The following is a 12,446-nucleotide window of genomic DNA, read 5'->3' as shown; positions in this document are numbered from 1 at the left end:
TATTTGCTTATCTTGTCCTTTGTTTGTGTAAATATTATGCTAAGTGTTTGGTTTGGTTTGTGTGCAATTTTTATGTTGTTGTTCTTTGTAAAGCTTTGCATTGATTTGTTGTCTCTTAGGCCTGGTATGTATTTGACGCCTGTGTATATTTTCTTTTCGTTTTCAGTTCGTAAGCTTACATTATTTCGCGCATTGTTAGGTATGTTTGCCTTGGTTGTTGTAATCCATGCGTCTATGAGTTTATTAAGGGTAGGCATTTTTGTATAAAATGTTTTTATTTCGTCGTTCGTTTTCTTTCATGAACTCCTGTTCGCTTAAGTTTAGAACTTTCTTGATAAAGTTAATTGCCGTATGCACCCATGGGTGGTTGGAGTGATAGTTTATCATCCTGGATGATGCTACGGCCTTGGAGTACCAATTAATTTTAAGTTTATTGTTTGATTTTATTATTTCAACGTCTAGGAAGGCTATTTTGTTTTCTTTCTCTTTTTCTATTGTAAATTGGATTTTATTATGTTGTCTGTTTAGAGTTTTTAGTATTTCTTCCGCGTCGTTGGTTTTTATTATTGCGAATATATCATCTACATACTTATTGATGTATTTGATATATATGTCCTTAGTTTTTAATTCGGCAATGCTGTCGTCAAGAATCTTATCCAGCACTATATCTGCTACAGTTGGTGACAGTGGGTTGCTGTTGGTAGAATTTTCCATCGCATGTAAAGTAATTATTTTCCCTCAAACAAAATTCCAAGCAGGTTTGAAATTGTTTGTTTGTTAACGTCGTATGATCTTTTAACGTTGCCCATTGTCTCATAATTGTGCAAATAGCCAATTGTACCGGAATGTTGGTAAAGAGGGATGTTACATCGAACGATATTAGCATTTCGCCATCTTCCACCGTCAAATCTCTAAGGTTGTTTTTTAGTTGTAGAGAATTACTTATGTTTAGGGTATCACTAATTATATTTTTCATTATTAGTCCTATGTGTCTAGAGAGTTTATAGCATGGCACACCTACGGAAGATGATATTGGTCTCAGAGGGCTGTTCTCTTTATGGATCTTTGGAAGTCCATATAGCCTTGGTGCAGTGGCCGCTGTGCAAGTGAGCTGTTTTTTAATTTTAAGATTAATATTTTTCTGTTTATAGATGTTGTTTATTATATTATTGTTTTTCCTTAACAACTGTTGCGTGGAATCATTTCTTATTGTTTTGTATGTGTTTTTGTCATTGAGTAATTGTTCCATTTTTTGTTCATGATCCATTTTGTACATCATTACGGTTTTGTTTCCTTTGTCTGCGTTTGTAACGATTCTTTCTGGTGTTTTCAAATATTTTTAAAATAAATTTCTCTTTTGGATTGTTGGGTATTTTGTTTTTATATGTGTTTATTTTCGTTGCTAGATTACATCTCAGTATATCTTTTTGTCTCTCATATTCTATTGTTTGAATGCCTTGTTCTAAGTCTGCAATCAAATGAATGGGTGAAAAGGTTTTCTTCGAAACTGGTAACGCATTTTTTTTCCCCATTGATAGTAGCCAACGGTTCTCTGGTGATACTGGTATATTGGTTTCGTTTATAAACCACTCTTCGTTCGTCCTTAGACCAAACATTTCAAAATTTGTTCGGTCATGCACTTGTAGTTTTGAGTTTAAGTGTTCCTCTGTGGCAGTGTGTATTTTGTTTATAAATTGTTTTTCACTTGCCAACACCGAAGTAAAATCATCCTCATCTAGTCGCTTTTTTAGGTCATCCCTAATGTGTCTTATATCGGTACTGACGATTTTAATTTCATTTGTTTTCGTTTGTTTAATTCCAACAACGAAAAAAGCGACAATAGTACCGACGTGTTTTCCGCGAATAACTTTAAACGAGATACAAAATATAGTTTCTGCTTTCGGATTCTGAATCTTGACGCAAATACGCGTCTTTTGATACCGCTATCGACATGTGCGACCCGAATTTTAAGTGCACGACTTAAGTTGAAATTTTACTAAATTTGGAAATTAAAAAGCTTATATTTCATAAACTAAGAGTTTCCTAGAGCTGCGGATGATAATTTTGTGATTTTTAGGACCCCCTCTACCCCTACAAATCAACAAAAGTTTGAAAATCGAGGCACCTTATATAAAATCCAACCCCGTGTACGAGCTGATATTACCTTATAACTCTTATGTTTATTGTTATGTTAGCCGATCCAACACCGGCTGCGCCATGCACAGTAATTCTGCGTAGAACACCTTTCTGCCTACGCGGAAAGGTGTTTCAACTTTTCAAAATGAGTAGTAAAAAAATATATTTTCCTTTTTCTTTATTAACTGAAAGGTGGTAAGGTAATATTTATATTTGTTTTTTTTTTTTGTTTATGTGGCACCACAGCTTTGTAATGTCATCAATAAGATATATATATATATGTATATATAAATGTGCATGTTGTTACAAAAGCGCGATTGATTTAATAAAAACATTTATAATAAGTAAAAACAATGCAAAAATGAAATGTGAAATATACAATTTAAGTTTATCGTAGCCAATTTATATAGATATGTATGTGGATTAAGGTTTTGAAAGATGTGTAAATTGTAATTTAAAGTGCTATAGAAATTTGCTAAATTTGCAAACTTATAACAACAAATAACTTTTAAATTATAAGTTTGCGCACTTTCATTTGATACCAAGTTTTACCCCGAACTCGGGGGTGCTATTCTAAAATTTTCCCCATACATTTGTCAAATAAAAAATCGGACTTTATAGAGATTTTTATGCTGATTCCAACGGTATATTTCTTTTGCAAATGAAGGAACAAGTGCAGAATACATACATTTGTCAAAAAAAAAAAAAAAATAAAATAAAAAATCGGACTTTATAGAGATTTTTATGCTGAGGTATATTTCTTTTTTGGGTAATAGTCTAGTTGAAGGGTCGACTGCTACTACGCTTCCAAAAATATCGAGAGAGGTGTCAAACGACGCGTCTTGACATCAGTATTAATAATCCGAAGGCGGAAAATTTTAACTCGTTCAAAAGATATTAACGAAAAACCGAAAAAAATCCACGGGTACCTCAGAAACCGGGGGTGGGATCCATAGTATTTTTGCGCAGAACACCTTTCTGCGTTGGCGGCCTTCGGCCGCGCTTATAAAAAATAACTCTGGGCTACGCCATGCCAAGTCCGGGTGTGTGGTATGATGTACAATTTTTTTTTTGGGTATAAACAACAACAACCACATGAAAATCGCCAACTTCAACTGCAAATATCTCCGGACAGAGATACAATTTTTCTTTTCCGCCTTCGGATTATTGTTCTCGAGATTAATAGGCGTCTATTGACACCTCTCTCGATATTTTGGGTAGCGTATTAGCAGTCGACCCCTCAAATAGACTTTTATCCACTTTTCTAGTCTTTATTTACCAAAAATTTGAAAAAGCTCTTATTTGGTGGCCATGCACAGTAATTCTGCGTAGAACACATTTATGCATAGGCGGCATTCGGCCGCGCTTATAAAAAATAACCCTGTGCTACGCCATGCCATGTCCGGATGTGTGGTATAACCGTGCCTACTGCCACGGTGATGTCCTGCGTAGTACACCCTTCTGCGTAGGCGGCATTCGGCCGCAATTAAAAAAAATAACCCTTAGCCGATCCAACACCGGCTACGCCATGCACAGATGTCTGTTGGGATGCCCAGGTTTCAGGGTATTCAACAGGAACTGTTTGGTTAGCATCTCATTTCTCTTGTTTTTGTTGTTGTTGTAGCGATAAGGTTGCTCCCCGAAGGTTTTAGGGAGTGTTATCGATGTGATGGTCCTTTGCCGGATACAGATCCTTCAGGCGATCCTTCCCTCCCCACCCCCAACTTCCAAGAGGAGCTTGGGGTCGCCAGAGCCTCGTCTGTTAGTGAAACAGGATTCGCTGCGGATAGGTGAGGTTGACAATTGGGTTTGGAGAAGCTATATATTGCGCTACACAACCCCTTGAATCTGCTATTTTATTCGCCTCTTACGACAGGCATACCTACCGCGGGTATATTATGACCCCCTAACCCGCTGGGGTCTCATTTCTCTTCATGATGGGCAGTATTCTCGCCTCATTATGTAGATGTAGGTGGTGTTCTGGGGACATAAGAAGACAGCCCGTGGCGGTTCTGAGCGCAGTATTTTGGCCATACTCTTGTCAGTGTGTCTCGTGTAAGGGATGGTTGCATCGGACAGGTTCTGGGCTAGACCCCAAAACCAGACGTCCACGTAACTTCTATAAATCTTTTGCGGCTACTTGCTGTTCACGTCCTAGGACGTCCCGTAGTCTGCACCTTAGCGCCCTCTCGCTACCTTCCAGCAGCCCCGCTGCCCAGAAAGCCACACAAGTACCCGCTGTTGCTCGCGCCCCACGGCGCCACCAACTTACACTGCTGCTCCCACTCATACCTACAATCTCCGTAGTAGAGTCGGGAGCAATGCCGAGCATCAGCCCTTGCCCCCGTCTTCTTTTCCCCTCTTTTCCGGCAGCAATTGTGTAGGTCAGGGAAACAGATTCTTAGTCCCTGCCTCCCTTTGCACCGTTTGCCAGCACAGAATATATTCGTTTGCGACATCCGCTCAATGCAGCTCCTACCATGGACGGTGCCACTTTCCTATATGTTCTGGTCTCCGCGACGGCAACCCCCCGACGGGTTTCATTGCGCCATGTTGCCAGGCCGCATACCCAAATACACCGGTACCCCAATGCCTACCCAAGGACGTCTAGTCCCAGGGCCTCAACAGCAATCGCGTTCTGGCCTTCCACAACCCAGGCGTAGTCACTTACTCCCAGAGTGACGACGTCTCCCCCTATGCACTTCAGAATTCTGCAGCTAAATTGTAATGAATTAACTGGGAAGATCACGGAGATAGTCGACTTCATGAAGCGGCACAACATCCGCATTGCTGCGATTCAGGAGACTAAACTCACAGCAAGATCTACATTGCAGACCTGTTCTGGGTATAATGTCCTTAGAAAAGATCGCGAGAGCGGAAATGGAGGCGGCCTCGCGTTTATCATACACCACACTGTGCAATATCACATATTTGATCCCGACATCGACCGCAGGGACAGTGTCTTAGAACGTCAAGGATTATCTGTCCGGTCGGGCGATGCAAATCTAGAAATCTACATCCCTCCTGTCACCTGTTGCCCCAGTGGATACCGCCCTGATATCAGCGGCGTACTCACTCGAAACAATCGCTTTATCTTAGGCGATTTCAATGCCCATCACGATCTATGGCATTGAAACTTGCGCGTGGACAGTAGGGGTGAGATGTTAGCGGATCAAATAGAAGAAACGACGTTCTGCACTATAAACGGAGACGCCCCCACACGTTTGGTTGGAAGTTGTCACAGTTCGCCGGATATTTCAATTGTGAGCGCAGAACTCGTAAACTGCGCCAACTGGCAGCCGATGGTAACATTGGCATCCGACCACCTGCCTATACTTATTTCGTTCGAGCGTCCCGCCGACTTCACTGTCGCAGAAAAACGCACTTCCATTAACTTTAAAAAAGGAAAGTGGGACAAATACAAATCCTTTACAGACAACCGCTTTGCTGCCCTCCCTATCCAAACTGATGCCCGCCAAGGGGAGCGTGCTTTCCGCAAGGTCATTGAATCCGCCTCGGCTCGTTTCACTCCCGCCGGTAGAATTCTCGAAATTCGGCCCCACTTCCCGGCAGAGGCCGCAAGTTTAGCGAGAGAACGTGACCTTATAAGGCAAATAAGGGATATAAACCAACGCATCGTATTGCTTGTGGATGAACACAATCGGGTGAAATGGGAGGAGCACCTAAGCGGTTGTAACCTCTCTACCGGTGTGGGTAAACTTTGGTCCACCGTAAAGTCCCTATCGAATCCGACTAAGCACAAAGACAAAGTTTCCATCGCCTTTGGCGACAAAGTGCTGTCGGACGCGAAAAAATGCGCGAGCGTTTTCTGCCGACAATATACAATGCATCCTACGGTCGACAAAGATAGACGGAGAGCCAATAGACACGCACATAAACACAAATTCAGCGCGTCACCAATCACCATCACCGCCAAAAAGGTTGAGGATGCCATCGGTCATGATAAACCATCCAAAGCAGAGGGCCCAGACGGCATAGCCATGCCGATGCTTAAAAGCCTAGGGAAAGAGGGTTTCAAATATTTAGAACATGTCTTCAACCTGTCTCTTTCCACCTTTTTCATACCCGAAAAATGGAAAATGGCCAAGGTGGTCCCGCTACTAAAGCCTGGGAAACCACCTCGCCAGTAGCCAAGACGCTTGAAGCCATTTTGCTCCCCCACTTCAAAGCAAATTTGCAGCTAGCCTTTCATCAGCATGGCTTTAGAAAAATCCATAGCACCACCACCGCGCTAAATACCATTAGCACCCAGATAAATTGTGGTTTAAATCAGAAGCCCCACCATAGAACAGTACTCGTCGCGCTAGATCTATCAAAAGCTTTTGATACGGTCAACCATGGCACGTTACTACAAGTCTTGGAAGGGTCTACCCTTCCCCCTATTATCTAGGTGGTCGGCAGGCATCGGTGCAATTTAGAAACGAAATATCAAAGCCAAGAAGAATTAAACAAGGGGTGCTACAAGGTGGTGTCTTATCCCCACTTTTGTTTAATTTTTACATATCAAAACTACCTTCGCCACCAGAAGGAGTTACTATCGTTTCTTACGCCGATGACTGCACAATAATGGCCACAGGCCCGTGCCCAAAGATCGATGAGCTTTGAAACAGAATAAACGGCTACCTCCCTGATCTCTCCAATTTTATCGCGTCGTGAAACCTGACATTATCACCGACTAAATCATCCGCGACCTTATTTACAAGGACGTCCCAAATGTCGACCATTTTGATGGTACTACGCTACCGACTGTCCTACACCCCAAAATCTTGGGTGTGACGTTTGATCAGGATCTACGTTTTGGTTAGCACGCAGCCGCAATTGTTCCGAAAATCCAGAGCCGTAATAAAATCCTCAAATCCCTTGCTGGCAGTACTTGGGGAAAAGACAAAGAAACACTCATTACCACATACAAAGCAATTGGCCAGCCGTTTGCGTGCTACGCGTCCCCTATATGGTGGAAGAAGCTATAGGCCTGCCAAAATACTGCTCTCAGAACCGCCACGGGCTTCCTTCTTATGTCCTCAGAACACCATCTACATAATGAGGCGAGAATACTCCCCATCAGGGAGAGAAATGAGATGCTAACCAAACAGTTCCTGTTGAATACCCAGAAACCTGGGCATCCCAACAGACATCTGATTGTTGAGCCAGCACCGCCTAGGAACTTAAGGAGTCATCCCCGTAAGCATTTTGAGGAAATACGGCACCTGAGAACTCAGCCATATGAAGCAAAAAAACACAAGCAGGTCCTTGGTGAACTCCACAAACAGGCGTCGGACCTTTATGCCGGGAATTGCCCAGTGAATCCAGTACTCAGGGAACAGTACCCAAAACTTGCGGAAGAGGAACGCATACTCCCCAGGGAAATGCGAGTCACTCTGGCTCAACTTCTTTCTGGATACTGTAACAGGTTAAACTCTTACATATCCAGAATCAACCCCGACATACAAATTGTATGCCCCGCTTGCAATGTGTCCCCACATGACACCAACCATCTCTTTAATTGTTATGTGGAACCAACGCCTCTAACACACCTTTCATTGTGGTCCACCACTGTCGAAACAGCAAGTTTCCTTGGACTCTCGTTAGAGGATATTAATGACAATTTGTGATCGGTCGCAGCTATTAGGTGGGGAGAAACATTGCTAAAATAACAACAACAATTTGTCGCACCTAATGGATGGGCGAAGTACTCTTACAACAACAACAACCTAGCCCTTCAATTGATTAATTAGTTTAGAAAGATCGGGAACATAGCTGCTTATTTTAGAGTTTCGTCACCTCGCGCAACCCGGCATTATCACCGACAAAATCCACGGTCACCATGTTTACGACGTGGAAGGAAGAGATGTCGCAAATATTGGACGTTAACGTCGATGGTGTCACACTACCGACTGTCAGTCACACAAACATCTTAGGGGTAACGTTCGATAATACTCTTACCTGCAAGGCGCATGCCGGCAGCACCTGGGGAAAAGATAAAGAAATGTTGCTAACCACGTACAAAGCAATTGGTCGGCGTCTCATGAGCTACGCATCATCAGTTTGGTAGCCTGGTCTTGAAAACACATACTGGAAAAGACTGCAGGCCTGTCAAAATGCTGCTACCAGAACTGCCGGTAATTCTATACGACAGCATGTCACTGCCAATACGCGTCCAAAAATATTGAGAGAGGGGTCAAAAGACGCGTATTGACCTCGACAACAATAATCCGAAGGCGAAAAATACAAATTTTTGGTCTGTCAAGAGATATTTGCAAAAGAAATTGAAAATTTTCATGTGGTTGTAGTAATTTTGATGACAAAAAAAAAAAACTTTGGGTAATGGTGTTTTGCGCGGATATAGTTTTGGTCTCGAAACCGGTGTTGGGCCCACCCTGGGCAAATTTTATAATGCGGCCGAAGGTGTTCTGCGCAAAAATACTAGGGATCCGACCCCCGGTTTCGAAGCACTCCGGGTTAATTTTTCGGTTTTTCGTTAATATCTTTTTAACGAGCTAAAATTTTTCTTTTCCAGTGCAGTTCTGCAGAGTTATTATATCAAATCAAAATTTAGCGACTTTGTTTTATAAGATGTGTAGATGGTGTTGTTATTTAAAACATAGGCGTTTTTTTCTAAAGCTTCAATATTTCATTTGGATAACGAAAACGAATTAAGCGAGCAGAAAAAATGTTGAAGCTTTAGAAAAAAACGCCCATATTCTATAACTTATATATAGTTTTAACGATGAAAAGTTAACTAAACAGGCTGGCAAAATATGTACTACTATGTATATGTTCCGCTCCGCAAGAAAAGGCCTCTAATTTGAATGCCGTTGACTTCACATGGCGAGCAGATATAGTTAGTCGTGTAGCATGATGTCACGAACACGGCACAATTATTGTCGACGTTAACTGCTCGAACGAACTTTATTTCGAAATTGAGTTAGGGGTCTTTTCTATCGCAGCGTCACATATAGATTCTTAAAATTTATCACATTTTCACCTTAGGATTGGTACCTTTCGGATACTATTTAATAATCAATATGGAGAAACTGCGACTCATGAAGGATAATCGGTCAGAAATAATAGTTGGTGGAAAATACAGAATAATACGAAAAATAGGTAAGTTCTATGTCCTAAAATAAAAGAAATCTTGGAATAAGTCATGTAGATACGTTTCCGGAAGAAATATGCCGTATGAAAAAACAGATATTGAACCCATCGAAAAACATTTTTTTTTTTCAATTTATTAGCTGTAGTCACACCAGGCTCGACGATTCGTTAGCCGGCAGTTTTTTAAACTCGTGTTTTGTGTTTGTACTATATTCTAATTTTAGACAAAGTATATATAAAACAAGTAAGGAAGTATATGTTCGGGTGAAACCGAACATTACACACCCAGCTGAACACTTGAAATGCTGTTGCTGTTTGTTTTGTGTGCTTAATAATGTTACAAGGCTGCGAAATAATAAATATACATATGGTTCTAATCTGAACTAATTTTTCTTCGAGTGATGGTTACCGAAACATAGATAATTGCTTAGTCATAAAAGGGGCAGTGCCACGCCCATTTTGTTAAATTTGAAGTTTTTCCTCTTTATTGTTATAAATCCACTTGGGAAATGAAATACCATTGATATAAAGCTTTTTTTGCAAAGATATAGCTTATTTTATTCGTCCACGACCCTTTTAAAAAACTTGTTTATAAAAGTGGGCGTGGTCCTTAACCGATTTCGTTAATTTTTCTTCAAAGCATTCCTTATAGTAAAGGCAACCTCTCTGCTGAATTTTGTTAGGATAGGTTAAACGATTTTTGATTTATGATTAATAATGTTTGTAAATTGATTTTATCACAAGTGGTGCCACGCCCATTTTAAAAAAATTTTACACATTTTTATCAAGAGTCCCAATATCAGTCCACACGTCAAATTTCAAGATTCTAGGTGTATTATTTACTAAATAATCAGGTTTTTTGTGTTTTCCAAAATGTTATATATATAAAAAGTGGGCATGGTTATCATCCGAATTCGCTCATTTTCAATAGCAATCTATTGTCGGTCCAGATAAGTTCGTGTACCAAATTTGGTGAAGATATCTCAATACTTACTCAAGTTATCGTGTTAACGGACAGACGGGCGGGCGGATGAACATGGCTCAATCAAATTTTTTTCGATACTGATGATTTTGATATATGGAAGCCTATATCTATCTCGATTCCTTTATACTTGTACAACCAACCGTTATCCAGTCAAAGTTATTATTATAACTTGTGTACAAGTATAACCCTGTGTATAAGTACAGCTGGGTATAATAAGTTTCAAATGCTTTATAATTTTGTTTACCTCCTAGCTGTGAATACTTTATTATTTTATACCCTATTGTTATAAATCCACTTGGGAAATGAAATACCATTGATATAAAGCTTTTTTTTGCAAAGATATAGCTTATTTTATTCATCCACGACCCTTTTAAAAAACTTGTTTATAAAAGTGGGCGTGGTCCTTAACCGATTTCGTTAATTTTTCTTCAAAGCATTCCTTATAGCAAAGGCAACCTCTCTGCTGAATTTTGTTAGGATAGGTTTAACGATTTTTGATTTATGATTAATAATGTTTGTAAAATTGATTTTATCACTAGTGGTGCCACGCCCATTTAAAAAAAATTTTTCACATTTTTATCAAGAGTCCCAATATCAGTCCACACGTCAAATTTCAAGATTCTAGGTGTATTATTTACTAAATAATCAGTTTTTTTGTGTTTTCCAAAATGTTATATATATAAAAAGTGGGCGTGGTTATCATCCGAATTCGCTCATTTTCAATAGCAATCTATTGTCGGTCCAGATAAGTTCGTGTACCAAATTTGGTGAAGATATCTCAATACTTACTAAAGTTATCGTGTTAACGGACAGACGGGCGGGCGGATGGACATGGCTCAATCAAATTTTTTTTCGATACTGATGATTTTGATATATGGAAGCCTATATCTATCTCGATTCCTTTATACTTGTACAACCAACCGTTATCCAGTCAAAGTTATTATTATAACTTGTGTACAACTATAACCCTGTGTATAAGTACAGCTGGGTATAATAAGTTTCAAATGCTTTATAATTTTGTTTACCTCCTAGCTGTGAATACTTTATTATTTTATACCCTATTGTTATAAATCCACTTGGGAAACGAAATACCATTGATATAAAGCTTTTTTTTTGCAAAGATATAGCTTATTTTATTCATCCACGACCCTTTTAAAAAACTTGTTTATAAAAGTGGGCGTGCTCCTTAACCGATTTCGTTAATTTTTCTTCAAAGCATTCCTTATAGTAAAGGCAACCTCTCTGCTGAATTTTGTTAGGATAGGTTTAACGATTTTTGATTTATGATTAATAATGTTTGTAAAATTGATTTTATCACTAGTGGTGCCACGCCCATTTTAAAAAAATTTTTCACATTTTTATCAAGAGTCCCAATATCAGTCCACACGTCAAATTTCAAGATTCTAGGTGTATTATTTACTAAATAATCAGTTTTTTTGTGTTTTCCAAAATGTTATATATATAAAAAGTGGGCGTGGTTATCATCCGAATTCGCTCATTTTCAATACCAACCCTCGTTTCCAATAACTTAAGGACGAACTGCGAAGTTGATGTCATTTACACTGATTTCAGTAAAGCGTTTGATAAAGTTTCCCATTCCTTACTCCTACTAAAACTCGATCGATTGGGTTTTCCATCACGGCTTCTCTCTTGGGTCTCTTTGTACTTGGTAGGTAGAAAGCAAACCGTTGTGTTTGACAATTGTTTGTCTGAATTCATCAATGTATCTTCTGGAGTTCCACAGGGCAGTCACCTGGGTCCAGTGTTGTTTCTGCTCTTCATTAATGACCTCCCAAACGTTTTGAAGCGCTGCATACCGCTGATGTACGTTGACGATGTCAAACTGGTTATGCCCATTCGCTCACCTGAAGATGGGACACTTCTTCAATTGGATCTGAATAACCTGGTTGAGTGGTGTGACGTGAACGTCATGTCACTAAATTTACCGAAGTGCAAGTTTATGTGTTTTACGAGGAAATCTTTTAAATCCTATCAGTACATGATAGGCGATTATATCATTAAGCAAGTCACAAACTTTACTGATCTTGGCATTATAATGGACCCTAAACTGGACTTCAAATTACATATCGAATCGTGTGTGAATAGGGCTAGAGGCACTTTAGCTTTCGTAAAAAGGTGGTCAAAGGATTTCAATGACCCCTATGTCACCAAAACTCTTTTTTATCGTTAGTAAGACCTATATTGGAAT

General features: G+C 39.8%; 1 protein-coding gene across 2 annotated transcripts in view; it reads left to right on the top strand.

The window, feature by feature from the left end:
* The window catches only part of CkIalpha (Casein kinase Ialpha), a 225,770-nt gene that overhangs the window by 8,561 nt on the left and 204,763 nt on the right, over positions 1-12,446 (top strand). For both annotated transcript variants that reach the window (XM_067782176.1, XM_067782175.1), the window contains exon 2: positions 9,148-9,261. In XM_067782176.1, coding sequence (XP_067638277.1) covers positions 9,183-9,261 — 79 coding nt within the window. In that variant the 5' untranslated portion in view covers positions 9,148-9,182. The remainder of the gene's footprint in view (positions 1-9,147; positions 9,262-12,446) is intronic.

Source organism: Eurosta solidaginis, chromosome 4 (assembly GCF_040869045.1).
Source record: "Eurosta solidaginis isolate ZX-2024a chromosome 4, ASM4086904v1, whole genome shotgun sequence".
Taxonomy (NCBI): Eukaryota; Metazoa; Arthropoda; class Insecta; order Diptera; family Tephritidae; genus Eurosta; species Eurosta solidaginis.
The sequence above is the reverse complement of the archived record's forward strand: the minus strand, read 5'-3'. Positions and strand labels throughout refer to the sequence as shown.